Below are 18368 nucleotides of genomic sequence, written 5' to 3'. Positions count from 1 at the left end.
CTCATGCACACTACTAGACTAGCATAGCGCCCTCAACTGTGGTTGTATGAAAATCTGTTTGCATAGCAATAGTGTCAGTCTCCAAGACAGTAATCTGTAATTATATGCGATGTTTTGCAGATCACCATACCAACTGATGCTGCCGGTTCATTTGATTTGAATGCATTTGCTGTGAAAATCATGGCTGTTGATTTCCAAATGGTTGGTGGGTAAGTTGAAATCACAGGTAGCTTTGGTGCCACATGTAATGTTGCGCAAACATAGTACTATGGTAGGGGACTACCCATGGGTATTGCTGTATCAGCCAATTCCATTGGTTTGTATGCAGAAATGCAAGAAAACCTCTTCATAGTATTGTTCTTTTTTTGAAACTTTTACAAAAGAATTAAGTTGTTTTGAAAAATATATTTAAAAAATGTCACCGTCACTGTGTTAGATTAGTAAAATGAGTTTGTTTGTGAGAGAGCAGCCATTTTTGCAGTGGACTTGAGTGCTATCTCTACAGTAATGAAACATTTTTTCTTTGCGTGGTTACTTTGCAAAGTACTCACATACTTACACTGAGACTGGCTGTTTTTCAAGTAATTGTTGTTAACTTGTTCCCTGTATGTACATGTATCTCTTCAAAACGTGTTGGCTTGCAAAACATTCTAGGATGACAAGCTCTAAAAACTGCTTGTGTAAAGTTGACAAAAGAAGGTCAATTCAAAAATATTTGCATTTTTCTGTCTCAGAAATACATGTGTATGTTGTAGTACCAAATCAGTATCTCACATTTCCCAAGATTGCTCAAGGTCAGATGTGATGTCATTGTAATTGCAGGGCACAGTTTTCTGTTGCTTCAGATACACAGATAGTTGTGGAAGAGGACAAGGAACGAGCTTATGCATACGTAAGTACAAGTGGATTTCACAAAAAATGGTTTATTCCAAAAAACTGGCAGGGGGTTAAATAAAAAAAGGTATATTTTGTATAGAGATGAGCAGATGCATTACATGTAATAGTCTTCAGTCAGGGAGCACCAAATCTGTTGTTTAGAACAGTAAATTTGCTGGTTCACAGGACCAACACTGGTCCAACAGACTATGGATATGCTGAAGCATTGCTAGACTTACATGATACTGGTCAGGGGACAGTCAAAGCACTCCTTGCCATTATACTTTGACACTTTTGACACTTAGCATAGACCCTCGAGAAAAACGGGACAGGCAACTGCGATAGAGAACAAAGGGTCTATGGATTAGCAGCTTGCGATCTATCTTTGAATAATTAAGAGGTGTTAATTGGTCGGGGACTGCACAAGGTCCAGTTCATAGACACGTGCATGCGGGTATACGGTAATAATGTTTTCGGATTACAAGTTATTTCGGATTACCCGCAAGTCCATTTTTAGAAATAAAAGTGTTACAACTACTTTGAGAAGAATTCGTCAAAATGGTTTTAAAGTACTTTTTACATATTGGTAGCGAGATTCGACGCAACTAGAAGTCTGCAGGGAGTCAGTATGTTGCTGTAAAGTGACAAAGTTTCGAATAGAAATCCGAAACACATACCGCTGCAGTTCCAGACTTGACAGCAGTTGACATCACAGAGTTGTTTACATTCGCAATCGTCCGTGTATCTTCGAATTTTCCCTCGTTTTTGCAGTTTTTTAACCGTCGGAATATTTTCTGTACTAGGAGTGCTCCATGATTTGGTAAAGTATGTATGTTAACTACTGAAATGTTGTTTTTTGAAAACTGTGAACGGCCAAATTTACGAGGACAGCGTTCAGCTTTGTGTAAATGCATGTCTACCTTACTGCTTCTGAATCCATCAACTGATGGATAGTCCCGATTTATCACGAAGTTTCTCCTGACAGCGAAAGTCAGTGTTACAAATGTATTTTCTAGTACTTTGCGGATGTAAACATGTGTAGCTTATCCGAACTTTGGTGGTTTCTTTAGGCTAAAACAGTACCAAAATGTTAGAGGTCGTGTATTTGAGCTCCGATGGAGTAGTCATTTTTTGTGTTCCATGATTTTCGTCAAATGTTGCATGACAGATGAAATAAAGGTCAGATTTTCGTTTCGCAGGACTGGGGAAGTGTAAACCTGTCTAACTTGTAAATGTTTCTTGTTATCGGTGATTTTTATGGTAGGGAATGTAAACTTATATTGTAGATATCTAGCAAGAGTTTTCTGTAGCGTCTATGGCTAAATGTACACAGTTTTTATCGTCTAGTTTTTTCCCGTTGGCTTCGGCTTGAATCCAAAATGTGATCTTCATCGTTACCAGAACATTCACCGTGACTAGTATCAAAAAACCCTCAAAATTCTCTGTGTCATTACTCGGAACGTGCCATGCAAGAGCAAAGTGTACATATTCAGAACGTCAGTTTGATCGTTAATGAGATTCAGTGTTAAGTACGAAGTATTGTTGTCAGGGACCGCTTGGCAAATAAACTTTAATGTATTCAAAGATAGATCGCACAAAGAAACCTCAGCAGTTGCCTGTCCCGTTTTTCTCGAGGGTCTATGCACTTAGTGACATTTAGAAATGTAACATGTAGTTTCATATTTGAATGTAGCCAAACTCAAGCTCTGAAATTTGAAGCTGAGGTGTGAATTTATTAATATTGATGATTTTCATCCATTCAAATTGGCAGGTTCATCATTTTACACTGTATGATACCGAGGCGAGAGGCTTTGTACGTCCATTTTGCATGGCTTATGTCTCGCCTGATAAAAGGTAGGCCCTCAGTGTTGATTTTGTGTTTTCTATTGTTTTTTTTTCTCACAAAACTGTGATGCCTCTGTGGTCAAATGAATATGCAACCAGTTTAGATGCTTCCTGTTTGCTGCCTTTGTAATAGAGTGTCAATACATCACAAGATTATGAAATAATTATTACAAATTTTGATTATTCAATCAATATGAAGTATTTTACAATTGATGCAAACTCTCTGATAATTCAATTTAGCCTTTGAAATATTCTTATGGACATTTTATAAGTGTAGATACATATTAATCATTACTTGCCAGGTGCAATTTCACAGAGATACTGATTTTCTGTGTTTCTTTTTTGTGTACAGTCAAGAATAAATTCACATATCACAATCTAAGATTCACATGTATGACATACTTACTATCATAGCAGTAGCATTGGTATAGGTTTTCTGCCATTTATATTGAGTTTTCATTCATATTCTTATTTCTTTTTCTCTTTTAGGAAAATAATGAATAACTTTGCAGACTTTTTAAAAGAATTTAGGAAGGTTTCAACCTATTTTAAATATGGCAATAGATTACAGTTTTTAAAGGATATTGAGCATGGAATTTTAGATTTACATTACACAAAAGGTAAGGCATTCTTGTGTGATTGTTTGTAATAGAGTTTTTGCACATTGTCTTTGCTACAGTGCATTTCAGATTTGCAGCATAACTCAGATAGAGTCAAGACACATTGTGTTTACAATATATACACGATGGGCTTGGATATAACATCACATTTGAAAGTCACCAACTCATGATGCATTGATTGTGGTATTATCAGCATGGGATGAGTGTATGGACAGACAACTTACATTCAGTTGATTGCACTTGTTGTACAGTGTTGCTGTTAGAAGATTTTGTTCTCATCTAAAACTACACTTTATTCATGTTCATTAAATAATGTTCAAAAGTACATGCATGTCTTTGGACTTTTAACTCATTCTATAATGTGAGGTGTAGTGTAGTATAATGTGTGGTATTGCAACTTTCAGCTGCTGTTAATAAAACAGCTACATTATAGATAAAGAGTTGTCTCATGCTAGTTGGTGACTCTAAATTAATACTCAGGCCAATCATAAATATTGTACATGCAACAAGTCTGTCTCACACTCTGAGTTGTGGTACTAATCTAAAATGAACTGTATGTTGAGAAATATTTCTTTGCTGAACTTCAAAAGTTGAGCTTCTGAAAAATCAACCTTTATGTATTGCCATTCCCATATTGAAAATGTACAGTATACCTAACCTGTTTCTGAATGCCTGAACTGATGACAAGCTCACCATTTACAAGGTATTGGAGGTACGGAAAACAGTTTGGCTTTTAAATAGAATTTGGTGAGTGTTCTTCATTTCATTGCATTGGCTGAAGAACATTACAAATTCAGACAGTCTCAGAAAGTTTGTTTTCAAATTATCCACATTTCTAAATAGGATTGATTGAGATTTTAACAAAGTGACAAAAATTCTAAAATCAAGTTATTGGGCAATTTTATTGTAGTTGATGATATCTGGACTCTCATAATATGTGATCAGGACATTTGTATTTACTTCAGATTAATAATCACACACTTTTTTTATCTGACGTATTGAACATTTTAACATTGTCAGGCTGCATAAATACGATAAGCAGAATGTTTCAATGCTTTTCACAAGGAATACTCTCCCATACACTGTCTAACTTGTTCAATTTGTACATTCTCACAGAAAAATTCATCCAGTATAAAAAGGGTGTCAAATTGGAAGACGAGTGTCAGCAAAGTGAGGCATATGAATTTTTCACGTACACCACAGAAGATAATTTTAATCATCAGATAGAAGAATTGACAAATATCATGAATGCTATGAAACCCCTTATGGTAAGGAAAGAGTGAATGCTATATATGCTGTATTTGCCTATCTTTGAAACTGTGTATCAATATTTCCTTCCTTGCTATTGGTCAAGACTTTCTTGTCGAACATAAATTTGACACCTCTCAAGTATTAGATATGTTACCCTACTCAGGTACTTTGAACTATGCACTTGATATTGATAAAGTCTCCATCAGTGACATACATGTACATGTATGTAGTGATATTCCAGTTTGTAGATCAAACTTCTGAATAATGTTTCTGTGACTGTATACCCTTGTGTACATGTAACTTTAGTTGCTACCAAAAGCAAGGACTTCACCAAAGCTGTACAGTGCTACTGATGTTTTGTAAGTGAACAAGGATTACACAACCCTTTCACACATATTTGCTATATTCAAATTCTTGACAACTGAGAATTTGAGAAGGGTTGGAGCCTCAGCAAGTTAAAATGCTGTGTGGGTTTTCCTAGCACAAGGGTCATTTTAATAACCAACTGTAGTCATGTGGCGAATCAAAAGAATCAAGAAATTGGCCAGTTGGTTCTTGTTACCATGCAAGGGAAGAGAATCCAAATCCTCAGTGATATGTATATGTACAGAGCATCTGCTTTGGCACTCGCCATGTTGTCATAACTCGGATCTCATCATGTAAACATTAGCTTACAAGAATTCACCGTCTTACACCCTATTTGGCTGAACCACATTTCAAGAACACAAGAATTTTAATGCCTGAGGCTCTAATCTGCTGATATGATTTTTGGATAGTCTTTTGTAACATTTTGAATATTACATTTTAATAGTCAACAAGAATAAAGCATTACATGGGAATTTAGAAATCTAGATATAACAAAGACTTTTTTCTGTGTGTGAATGGAGATGGGTCAGCTCTCAACTGAAGTAAGTAATGTGAAAACACCCAATGCTGTACAGTTGTAAAATTTGACTTTCCATTTCTTCTGCTCAGACAAACAGAAAACTGGAAGAGAGATTCAAAAGACTGGAGGAAAAGTCAAGACTGGGAAGACTACAACAAACTAAACCGTTGAGTAAAACTAGTTTGCATGAAGAGGGTTACCATAGTGACAGCTCAGATATACCGTCTCCTACCAAATTGAGAAGTATGTTTATATTTAATCATTTTCAAATAAATAGACCCATATCTGATCAATGTTACGTAAGCTGTTAAAGGGCTAGTCTCAAACTTTTGATGATTTTTCACAATTCTGGTTTCTAATGTCAACCATAGACCCTCAAGAAAAACGTTTTATCTTGAGGGTCTATGGTCAACCGTAATTTCTTGTTTTACTCCCCAAAGCCTGTTGAGATACACAGTATTCAGGTTGTCAACTCAGCCTGTACATGTGTAAACTGCATTGTGTTGATAAGTGAATTCTGGTCCAGACTAGAATTCAAATGTAAACAGGAACAGTGCATTCTGCACATATAGACATTATGTTGAAAAGCTCAATTATGGATGTTGCAACATTCTTTCAGAAGTAGAAGAAGAAATTTCAATTGACATTCAAAATAAAAAATATGTAAACACTCATCAAAAGTTAGCATTACCGGCCCTTTAAGCAACACAGACAAAAGAAAAGTGCTACAATGAAAAGCATTTTCTCAGAAAGGGATTTTGTATCATTTAATTTCACAAAAACCCAGTTTCTTGAACTTTGTAGTATTACATGTATCTTCAGCAATGGACATTGTTATAACTAAAATTGTAGTTAAGGAGTCATCAGTTCTGAATTAAGGCGATACCGAAGGATTCAAATTGCTAAGCAATGGTTGCTAAGGGTAATTTCCGAAATCAATCAAAATCAAATTTTTCATGGTTTTCTTTGCATAATAAAGATTTACAGAACCATGTGATTCCAAAAGACGCAGATTTGTCGCGTGATTGGTCAGTGACGTCACACATATGCAAATTTTCACAGCTGTACTTTAAAACGTTCTAGCTCCTACAAATTTGCACCATATTTTCCAAAATTTCAGAATGTAACACATGAGATACCTGTTTAGAGCCCCTAGCATGGATTAGGTTATTTATCTGTTCAACTACAAATGATTTTTGAACCTGAAAATATCTACTGTGTCATTTTGTGAAATTTTGAAGGGTTTTATGGCGATTTCTCATAAACAGTCCGGAATTTTTAGAAACACATGCTTATCTATATTCTCATGTATGACTTCAATAATCCTACCAAAAACCAGCTAAATTGGTTTACAATTGAGAGAGTTGAAAGATTTTGAGCATTTTCAAGATACCAGGAGTCGAAAATCCATAGAAAACAATGGAACAGTAAGATTTTGCATGTGCAAAAGCGCTTGTTTGGAACGTTGCCTGCGATAGCAACCAATGCGCTTTGAATCCTTCGGTGTTGCCTTAAGTGTACTCTGTAAGTTCAGGATAAAATTTCAGGATGTGATCGTTTGAAAATACGAGTTGTTTTCATTCTTCTTTCCCTTGCTATGGATAGAAAACTTCACTCCACCATGTTCATTTCATAATGACGACGTCTACAAGCCCAAGTTAGTAAAGATGGATTCCTACAGGAGATTTGATCAGGCGTTGAGAACGCTGCATCAGCTTTGTGAATGGGGAGCCAAAGAAGGATTGAACAGACTCCGAAAAATACACAGGGTAAGATACTTTGTTTTCAATATTGTCATCCTTGTGTCTGATATTTCAAGATAGGGAAATACACATATTTGACTGGCTATGAGGGTGACCGCATACAATTGTCTCTCAAGGGACTTTGAGTCAACTGCAAAACAGTTTTTTCCTGACTGCAAAACAGACCATTTAGGGAATGACTCCAAGACCTGAGGTGGAAAAACATGTATGCTGTTACCCAGAATGGGCCTCTTAATGTATCGTACAACACATCTTGTCCATTTTACGCACTGAAAAGTATAAAAAATTTCCTACTGCTAGTGTCAGTTCAGACTACAGTGCCGTCTTTGTTCATGTTTTCTATAATAAAGGCATGCATTGATGATGCTTTCAGTTGACAATTGTTACCTGGCAGTGCACCAGTTCTAAATCTTTGAACCAGTACGCGGTTATTTACTTTTAACAGCTCCAAAAGACACATCCATGTGACCATACATGTGTGGTGGAGAGTTTCTGGTTGGATAGCAGTGTTTTAATGAAGTTTTTCACAGTTTTGTATGCATAACTAAAAATCTATGTTACACATGTATCTGTACATGTATTTGATCAGTAATGAAGTCTTTATGAAAACTTCAAAGTTTGATTGACATATTAAAGTTGTGTGCATATCGGTCCATCCGTCCACCAGCATCTCATATTGTATTCTCACTGTGTTTTTACATGCCTATACTTGCAAAAAGCTAATGTTTTCTCATATTATACCTATGATACAAGTATAGCTGAATCAATATTGTTCCGCAAACCATGGAAAATTTTGTGCAGATAAGAAGAGAGATCTTTTTTTAATTTTTTTTTCAGTGCCACAGTAGGGATCCCGTGATTGTAAGATTTGAAGGGAGGGAGTCACAGCTGATAGAACCACCATCAACACTGCTGACTATCGGAAGAAGTGTCACCATCAACTTCTTACACAGAATTGATCTGTAAGTTATCTTCTTCACATTCAAGGTGATGTGTTTTCAATGATGTGAATATTTCATCAGGTGTTGCTTGTTTGAACAAGATCCCCAATGTCATGTATTCTCCATTGTTGATTCCCATGCACTTGATGACTGAAAACGCCAGCACATTCCTCTGACCCTGAAATTGGAAACAGTCCAATCATTAGCACCATTGCTGTGATCCTACTCTTCATCTGTCAATTATTGCAGACACATGTGAAAATGTAATAGATCCTTTGTAAGTATGGTGTGTATAATTAAAGAGGTAGAGCGTGTTGTCATTACTAGACATCTATTTACAGAACGCAATATCAGTGAAGAATGTTAGTTTCCAATGTGCAGAAAGTTTACAAACGGTTTGTGCTTCGGTCAATTTTAAAAACTCTGTCAGGCCACAGTTTTTTCGAATATGATGGTGTAAAATTCTGTAGACAAAAAATGTCTCACTTTACAGAAGTGTATAACCTGACTTGTTGACAGTAAGTTTCCATAGTGAGGATCAGTACAAAAATCACAATTTGAAGTCTTAGAATTTCTTAACAATAGAAAGTCTATAAATTTATTTGAATGCAGGCAGCTTTGAAACTCCTCTTTCATCATTTCTCCTCCAGTCTGTTCCCTTGTGAACAAATCTGTCCACAAAGAATTTGTATATTATTTGTATACTGTTATTTTATATTCTGTTTGTAGCAGTGATGCCAATGCTTCAAGCTGCTGGCCTCTCTATGAAGTCTACAAGACAAGACTCCGAGGTGACAGTGTTAGTGGTTACAGTTCTTACAGTGATAGGAGATTAATCACTGAAAACAAGAGAAACACAGACCAGGTAATTAACAGCATTTAGTGTAAATGATGTAACTTACAAGAACAGTTGTTGAACTTCAGTAAAGTATAATTATGCAGTTATACATCATCACACCCAAAGTTAAACGAATCAGAAAAAAAAGACATTTATATGAGGAGATCATTGTAATGTGTTGTGTTTTAAAGTTAGCAAGACTGAGCAAGACTGATGCATACCATAGCTTTTGGTGAGATTATCCAGGATGTATGCCCTCAAGTGTCAGAAAGTGGATATTTCTGATGCTTTCCCACACTTGGCATGCACATGATAAATTTTAGTTTTTTACTCCCATATTTTGTCTACCAAATGCTTTTCAGTTGGTATATTCATATATAAAAAAATTATGTAATTTTTAAATCTCATTTTGTGCATTTAAGTCTGAAAACATGTCATTATCAAGCCTGGAAACAGTAGATTCCTTTGTGTCATATTCTGACGAGACGACTGACAGAGACCCGAGATCCAGTTATGATGCTGCCTTCGTGCTTGGTTCAGCTTTTGTGTCTTTAGAGTAAGTGATCTGCATTTTGATTTCATATTTATTGTGTGTCTTTTTTGAGGGAAATTTGTTCATTACAAGAACTATCCATTTCAATATTTTGTTTTCAAAACTTTTAGTGAGAATATGGGGAAAGCAATTTTTCATAGGACACATGTCATCCGTTTGAAAGCAATGGGTCTGGATGTGACTACAACAGCTTTGACTCTGCATTTTGTCCTTTAAGACACCTTGAATGCATTGTTTGCAAGTTAGGAAGATCAAATATGTACATTTGTGTTGCTGACCTCCCCATGGTAGAGAGAGAGTGGAGGACATGCAGCATTTTACTATGCAGTTTTGAAGTGATAAAAGCCTCACAAAGCTTATTTTCTACAGTAACTGATATGAATGACCATGGCAGATGTTAAACGTGTTGGGACACTTTGCCATTTCAGGTAGTTCATTGCCAATAATTGTACAAAAAGAGAGAGTTTTCATCTGACTAAAGGTTTATATACAACTTACAGAAATTCATCTACACAAGCTTCCAAAATATAAAGTTCTGAAATGACACTTAAAGTCATTGTATCTTAGTCTTGCTTCATCTTATTCACATTTCTGCAGAATATTTTTAAAAACGAGTTAACACACTGACTCCTATGTCTCTCTGCCAGGTCACTTTACTATGATGTTGAAGAGAGCCCCTACAGTGATAGCTCAGACAGTGAATATGATGTGATCACTGACTCCTCAGAGAGCAATAGTGCCATTGGTAGCTCTCAACAGAACACTACAGATTCTATGACAAATTTACTTGATATAGACCACTCCACCTCTCTTCCAAAGTCAGCAGGTGTTGAAGCATTTCTCTCTGCAGTTATTCATTTTGATGTTTTACATCTGTTGTCGACAATGCCACTGGAGCTTTGTTTTTGTCTTCTCTTTGATAAACTTTAATAATCTCTTTACTAGTTTATCTGCTGACAAGCGTTTTGTTCAATAAGTCTGATGTGGGGTTAAGGTTATTAGATTATGAGTTTCATGAGAAGAATGACAAGAAATAGGTGCAGGGGATTCAAAAAACAATAGAGACAGAAATATGAACCTGAGGTGGAAGAGGGACGTATATGCTATAGTATGCAAGTGGACAGATACTCTGACTTGTATTTCCAGGATTAATGAATAAGACCTCCCTCATCATTCATGTCATATACAATGCATAAAAATTTATTGTGTCTTAAGACTGCAAATAATTAAAGTTATTTTCCACTAAAAGTTGATAATTGTTGAAATGAATTCCATGTTGATGCCAATTTTTCTGACATATTACACAAATAGTTACACTTTGATGTGTGACTTTGTATCATACTATCATTGTGAATTTCAGCAGTTCTCAATGTCTTATTTCAGGGTCAATCAACAGCACAGAAGATTCATATGAAGACAGCCTTTTGAAGCCATCCAATGGTCTGATTGGCCATCACGACACTCCGACAGATTGGAGCGCACACGTCCATGGTAAGATGACAGTGGCACCGTATGGTTATCACAGTGAAAGAAGTAGTGTGTCCTCTCCAAGCTCAGGTAACAGCACAACTCTGTTCGATGGTGCTATGAACTCGAAAGCAAAAACAGGTAATGAAGAGTTTCACTCAGTATCTTTTGTAAAATGTAAACTTTATATAGTGGTGTTTCAGTTTCATTCAAGTAATGATAAGTGTCTTGTGAGAAAACAGCCTGAAAGTTTTTTATTTTGACAATACAATGCTAGCTTAACCACTTTGAAAATACAGAAAGCAAAATGCATTGTGCTACATTTGCAAACACCAGAAAATTTGAGCCACGGTCTTACCACATGGGTAGATGAATTTCTTGAGATTTTATTCAGTTACGTTAATATATTTTGTGAAGAAATACCTAGATGTGAACAATTTTGATGATGTTTGAGAAGAAGTTTAATGTTTCATTGAAAACAGGAATACCCTTCCAAGACAGTCATGACTTTGGGCTTGCCATATGTCAAGATATTTTGATAGCTATGATTGTCATGAAGTCAGGATTTACCAAAGCTTTCACCAGCTAGTCAGAATTTGCATGTTCTATTATCATTTAAGGTACCCTGATATTGGTAACTGAAGATTCTGCTCCGTTAACACATGAACAACCCAGTGAAAAGTATCCCAGAGTTCCTGTGGGTAGCTGTGCTGACCATATATGTAGATTTCATTCAAATCTTCCCGGTAAGGAAACTTGAGGGAAAGTATCACAAAAGCTAGGCTGTGAGGGCGCTCTTCAATATCTAGTTTGAACCGTTCTGCCCTGCATGTTCCTCGTGCAGGAAAGTGATGAAATGTATCAATGAAAATATTTATGCTGGAGTTGATCTTGTAACATATTGTCATCATTTATAAAGAAATGTGTAAGAGGAATAATACCAAGCAACTGATTTTGTTTCCCCAACCCAAAGATATTTGACTCTTTTTAGTGTCTAGAGAACAGATTAAATGTAGAAATATATCGGATTATGATGTCGTTTACATATTAGAGTTACCCTTTCTGGTTTATCTGTCCTGTAGGTACATTATGTGGTAAAGTTACCTTACTTTCGCAAAATTAAATATGTTTCTCACAAAAAAAACACAAATGTTGTCATTTTTCTGCCACCAGGTGCTGGAATACTGAAATTTGTGCAACACTATGTCTTTGCTGCACACATCATCTATGCATTGTTATGTGGTCGACCAGTGGTCATACTGGGAAGCCAAAAGTATGAGAAGTAAGTTCTGTCCTTGAGGTATTTCAAGATACTCTTGTACATGCCAGACACTCATGTTTACCACGCTAGATTAATTGTTTCATGTTTTTCTTCCTTCGTCATTAAATCAAGCCTGAAACGATCACTTTGAAAGATTTATAGGCTATTTTTTCTTCATGAGCAACCAACTGTACTTGTTTTTCTGCAGTGTCTTGATGCCATGCCAAGAGCGGGTCGCTGTGATGTTTGAGTAGAGTTGAGGGATATACAATGTATGCATTGCTCAAGGTCACAAATGAATGTACAGGAATAAAGAAACCTTTCAGAGAGTTGTACACAGCATTTTTTAAAAGAAATACATCCCAGGCTTTCTTTTCCTGTTTGTTTAGTTTATCAATGATATTCAAAGAAATGTTAATTCAGTGATATTCTGCAGAAGTTGCAACTCAGAGAAAAGTCGAGTTTCTTTGTATAGGTGTTACCCTGTACCAATATAACGAGGTCAATAAGATCACCCACACAAGTCACAAACCATTGAATGCATGGTTTCAGTTGACAAGCTGCATGGAATTTTGTTTACTGGATGTCCAACAGACCATACAAAGTTTGAATATCTGTGTTCCGTGGGAATCTACTGTGAGAAACTGCAGTGACCTAAAATATCCTCTCCGCAGTCTCTTTTTATCAGCATAGTCAGTGACATATCCCATGATTCAATCTGACCAACAGACACAGATCAGGATTTCAAGTGGTTATTTCTTCACTACATAGAAAACCATAGCCTTTTTATCATTTGGCCAACGAATTTTTTCTAATGTCTTTGTCAAGACCAGATTTTAAAGACTGAAAAGAAATAATCATTTCAATTTAAAGGGGATTACTTCTGTGCAAAGTTTTGAATAGGCCTGTTTTGACAGACACCTGGTGATACATCAAGAATTATTGTGTAGGAAATAAGTACGTGGTTTTACTTGTTGGCAGGAAAATATATTTGTGTTTAATTAGTAGAAAAAACTTATCTATATTTCCATCAGATTATAATTGTGAGTTTCAGTAACTCTAAATTACTTTTAAAAGCATATTAAACATTGTCACACACAGAGACCAAGTTTTATTGAAACTTTTCTTAGGTTTGCCTACAAAGTTTTTAACATATTACTAGTTCAATGTGATAACTTAATTCTGAAATATTAAAACAAATATGTTGAATCAAAACCTCACGCTTTAGCACTATGATGGTAATGTGTACGATTCAAGAAGGGCTATGGATAGGTTCACAAGATGTGATTGAATCTTACATAAATGGTGCAGTCAACATCTCTGTTCAACTAGATTAAAATTGAATATTCTAGATTATGGAGATATATCTGTTAAATGTCAAACTGTTTCAAGTAATTTTAGACAAGAAAATTCCTGGTCATTGATTCAATATACATGTATAGTGTTCAACCAAAGGAAGCTTGAAAAGTGCAGTACTACAATCCTGATTTTTAGTGCAAGGTGCATATACCAAATAAATGTACCAGTCCTTGTCAATTTGATTGATTTCAAAATTAGATGAAAACCAAGTCCCCTTTTTCTTTTACTTTCCAGGGAAGTGAGATCCCTAATAACCACTTTATGGCTGTTTGTTCCGGGACATTCAAGGTGGGTGTATACCCCGTGAAAATTCCACTTTGATATGAAAAAGATACATCATAGCCTTTTGACATATGATAGATTAATATTATATCTGCTGGTGTATGAATTACGATGATGATTTAGGTACAGTAACAAAGTCGCTGGCCACTATATTCTTTCTTCAAGATCTTGAGTGAAGTCTACTTAAACTGTCAACTATCAGGACTTGCTCTTTTTTATGTTTTTTCAATTGCATTGACATATATTTCGTTAGTATTTTTTGTACATGTTTATGTGAATGATTTCAATAAGAGGTGATGGTAAAATTGTTGTCTATGAATTTTATTCATAAATTTTCTTAATTTTTCAGTCGATATCATGTTGTTGTGCCTTGGCGTACCAATCCTCTGTCTTTAGCCGACTTGGGTAAAATAAAGCTGGTTGGCTTATGTAAGCCCCGATCACCTCGGTCTCCAAATGTGCTTCCAAGTTCTGTCAGGAAATATGTATCTATATTGGATTACGACAAGAGCTCTCTGCATTCTCCTCCTTATAAGGTATGAGTCAGGTCAAAGGTCATTTCTATGTGGCTTTAGTGTATGTAGCCTCCCATAAGATCGTTGATGCTAATGTCTACAACATCCTTGAATTGTTGTACCATGTATTGCTTACAATAATATAGGGCTCAGCCCTTGGTGTCGCGCCAGGGGTTTAGATTAGAAATATTATTTGTATTGATTTATGATTAGTAATAGTAAAGGATAAAATTGAATTAATTGTTCCTTGCTATATATGTTTGTACGACAACTATGCATAGTTTACACTCCAATGAAAACAGTTCATGTACACGATGTCAGGCCCTACAGAATAGACTTTCTGTTCAATGTGTAAAACTATTGGACAAAAATTGGCAATTTTTAACATGATAACTACCTATTGTGTTTAACAAGGGACATATTGTGCAATCATTGTTGCAATAGTAACTGCACTGCCCTGCAACTTTGACTTGCAAACTGAAAACTAGTGTTCCGTCTAAACACTGGAAATTTTTGCATCTAGTTATTGACACAGAGGACGCTTTTCTAAAATTTAATCCCAGCATACTTTCCCTATGCCCTCATTAATATGCACGACAGTTTTCTCACCTTGTCTATTTTTTAAGTGTAACAGTAACAATATTTTGTATCAGTGACAAGGTGGATAATAATACTTACTGTTTGATAAAAGAGACATTTTATTTCTGGCATGTTATAAAATAATACTTTGCACGATTTGTATTTTCTCATTTACGAGCACTCAAAAAACATTGCGGCGCTCAAGAAAGCTGGGTACACTTCCGGTTACTCGAATAGTATGTTATGAATCTGCGCATGCGTAGTCAGTAAGCTGCAGGCAGGACTATTATTATCATGTATGTTGAAATTGTCTGATGAACCGTGTCTGATTTTTCCACCATATTGGCCTCAACACTGTATGATATCAAAACTGTGTCATGAAGCATTGTCTTTAATTATTAAACTGCAAACACCAAGAACTTTTTCCAATAAAAGCTGCAGTATTGATGCTGCAATAAAACTGTTATGGAAAGGGCGCCATTCTCTCTGTTTGAAGATACCAGTATGCTCAATCCTAGTACATGTAACAGACTGATTCTGTAAATCATACAATGTTTGTATGCCCACGTGTGTGTCCATTTATAAATGACTAGCGTGTCAAAATCTGAGTCACTGCCACTTAAATGCTACTACCAAATTAATGATATGTTTACAGTTAGTGGCTCATACATATATGTTGAGCGTGTTCTCAACTTTAAAATGGGCAAATGTTGTATACTCTAAATCTCATCACCATAAGAAGAGTAAGACTTCAGGAATCCCAACCTGTTGATCATTATAATTTTACTCAACAGGGTAACTTCATCAATGGCATTGTTAGCAGAAAGAAGCAATTCAAAAGTGACCAAGTCTTCATCGCTTACATCCATAGTATTCTACTAGAGCTGGCCTCTAAAGCGTATCTCTACTATCATTCATTTTGTCTTAATTCAACGGACGGCAAGTCATTGCAAAGGTAAATAGGAGAGATGCAGACCTACAGTTGAGTGTGTGTGTGTGTGTGTGTGTGAGAGAGAGAGAGAGACAGAGAGAGAGAGACAGAGAGAGAGAGAGAGAGAGAGAGAGAGAGAGACAGACAGACAGACAGACAGACAGACAGACAGATTTTACATTTTATCAGCAGAAATAAAGTAACTTCATGAAAATAAATGTCTAGCAAAAATAACTCTTGAAAAAAAAAATGTCCACAAAGTTTTATGACAGATTGACATTGCGTATAAAGGTGCTGTTTCACAGTAATATAATGAAACACTTTCAATTTAATATAATCAGAACTTTTGAATAGGACATGAATGTTGGCAAATATACAAAGTCTACCAAGATATGTAGATCAGTGTCATTCCATGTATAACATGTAAAATTCAGTATTTTTTTGAATTAATAATCAAACTCTCAAATGTGTCCAGATGTTTGAAAATGTTTGACCTCCATGACCTCTTTATATCATTCAGTTGCCTACATTTTACTTTTTGTTTACCTTTCTAATGTTCAAATGACACTTACTTTGACCACAGGCACTCCCAATCATAACAAAACAGAGGCTTCGCATACACATGATCAATTATGAGCCTGTGGTCATTGTATTCCAGTATTTTCTTTTATTCTGACCTATGATGAATTTCTCGTATTCACAGCTCATCTAGCAGTCCTACAAACAATCATAAAACCAGTGTGAGTGGGTTCCTTGGAAAATTGGGTGTCACTGATGGAGATGCCAAAATTGTAGAGGTAAGAAAACTACTGTTCTGCAATGATATTTGCCAACTATAAATCCGTAAAAACAAACGATGTAATAATCTTCATGTTACTGTCATATACTATCATAGTACAGTAATTTGTACCCTTAACAGATCTCTATATTTAACTCACATTTGGTTATACCAATGTGAGATTATCATATAAGCTGAAGTCGGTGGCGTCTGTATGTATGTATGTGTGTATGTATGTATGTATGTATGTACGTACGTACGTACATACAGTATGTCCCTCAACTTCAAAAACTCACAAACTGCTGCTCTTTTTAGTGCGGTATTTGGTCTGTGGATGCATCCTGGGCTGTAGATGGGATTTTTTCAAATGAAGTTTGCAGTGCCCAAATTATGCAAATGAGCTTAAAAAATGTGAAAATTGTCAAAAATCAATAACTGAAGAACCGCTGGTTTGATTGCTTTGAAAATTAGTATGCAAGTACCTTAGGTAGACCCTATACAGTTTTTATGTATATCTTGAAGATATCTTGAAGTTTTTATTTTTGCTGAATTTTTTGATTATTTTCTTCATTTTAGGTAAAAGTTCTTCTTCTCTGAAACCGTCAGCCCAGTTTCTCTCAAATTTAGGTTGGATGTTTGCAAGGGTGTTACTCTTCTAATTTGTTGAAATTATGACAAAATTTGAAAAATTACTGTTTTGGGGCAAATTTTGTCATTTTTGGTCAAAAATCGTAAAAAATATTTTCTTGTTAAAGCCCCTGGACAGACAGCTTTTATATTTGGTGTACAGATGTCCAGGGATGACAATAGTTAGATATGTGGAAGTTGTCTTGAAATATACAAATTTTTAAGACAATTTTGTCATTTTTGGTCAAGAAAACTTGTTCTCAAAATTACTTGTCTGATAGCTTTGTAATTTGGTACAAATGTCCTGAGGGATGTTATTAGATAAATTTCCTGCTCCCAAATTTTTATATTTTAGGTAATTTTCTCAGTTTGTGACCTTAAATGACCTACACCAGCCCAGGATATGTTATGAGACAGTTTTGAAGGCTGTGAACATAATTTTGTCATATTTGGTATCGATTTGTAGTAAAATTTGATCCAGAAAACATAGTTGAGGTAAATTTTTTCATTGCAGATCAATTTTTGCAACATTTCTATGTAACACACACAAGAACTGATGAGAAATTTGAATCCAGGATAATTCCAGATGTCGTAATCACCCCCACAATGGAAGGCATTTCACTCTCTGTAACTAATTTAAGTGCTGTTTACATTCAAATGATAGCACTCCTAGCATTACATGTAATTAAGAAATCCCCAAGGTTGTAAATATATTTCCTGCCATCTGGCCTTATGTAAACATAATCAACAAAGGGATGGAACATTTGATATTCAGGAGGGGGTAGGGTCTAGAAGATTGATGAGGTAGCATTACTTTTTACCAGATCCCTTGTACATTTTTTCCCACTCTTTATTTTTTCCCCACTCTTCCAACCTTTTCTTTTTGTCAAGCCTTCTCTGGCTAATTTTTTTGTTGACATTTGCTTATGTATGTAGGATCTGCTTGTTCTATTGCTATAGAAGTTGATATGCATGTTCCTAAAGATGACCTCCAGT

At 35.6% G+C, this 18368-nt stretch overlaps 1 protein-coding gene across 2 annotated transcripts in view; it reads left to right on the top strand.

Annotated features, from left to right (window-relative positions):
- The window catches only part of LOC139142540 (guanine nucleotide exchange protein smcr8a-like), a 30087-nt gene that overhangs the window by 8665 nt on the left and 3054 nt on the right, over window positions 1–18368 (top strand). Inside the window, exons 3-20 of one of the 2 annotated variants that reach the window (XM_070712499.1) lie at window positions 121–209; window positions 823–892; window positions 2648–2730; window positions 3211–3341; window positions 4458–4609; window positions 5568–5721; window positions 7084–7247; window positions 8079–8203; window positions 8915–9047; window positions 9443–9576; window positions 10221–10423; window positions 10957–11181; window positions 11661–11786; window positions 12214–12322; window positions 13895–13948; window positions 14292–14478; window positions 15831–15991; window positions 16671–16764. In XM_070712499.1, coding sequence (XP_070568600.1) covers window positions 121–209; window positions 823–892; window positions 2648–2730; window positions 3211–3341; window positions 4458–4609; window positions 5568–5721; window positions 7084–7247; window positions 8079–8203; window positions 8915–9047; window positions 9443–9576; window positions 10221–10423; window positions 10957–11181; window positions 11661–11786; window positions 12214–12322; window positions 13895–13948; window positions 14292–14478; window positions 15831–15991; window positions 16671–16764 — 2394 coding nt within the window. Of the gene's footprint in view, window positions 1–120; window positions 210–822; window positions 893–2647; window positions 2731–3210; window positions 3342–4457; window positions 4610–5567; window positions 5722–7083; window positions 7248–8078; window positions 8204–8911; window positions 9048–9442; window positions 9577–10220; window positions 10424–10956; window positions 11182–11660; window positions 11787–12213; window positions 12323–13894; window positions 13949–14291; window positions 14479–15830; window positions 15992–16670; window positions 16765–18368 lie in introns of both variants that reach the window. The other variant, XM_070712498.1, reaches the window with a different exon arrangement.

Source organism: Ptychodera flava, chromosome 10 (genome assembly GCF_041260155.1).
Source record: "Ptychodera flava strain L36383 chromosome 10, AS_Pfla_20210202, whole genome shotgun sequence".
In the NCBI taxonomy this organism is placed as follows: Eukaryota; Metazoa; Hemichordata; class Enteropneusta; family Ptychoderidae; genus Ptychodera; species Ptychodera flava.
Note: the sequence above shows the minus strand (reverse complement) of the source record. Positions and strands in the feature narration are given on the sequence as shown.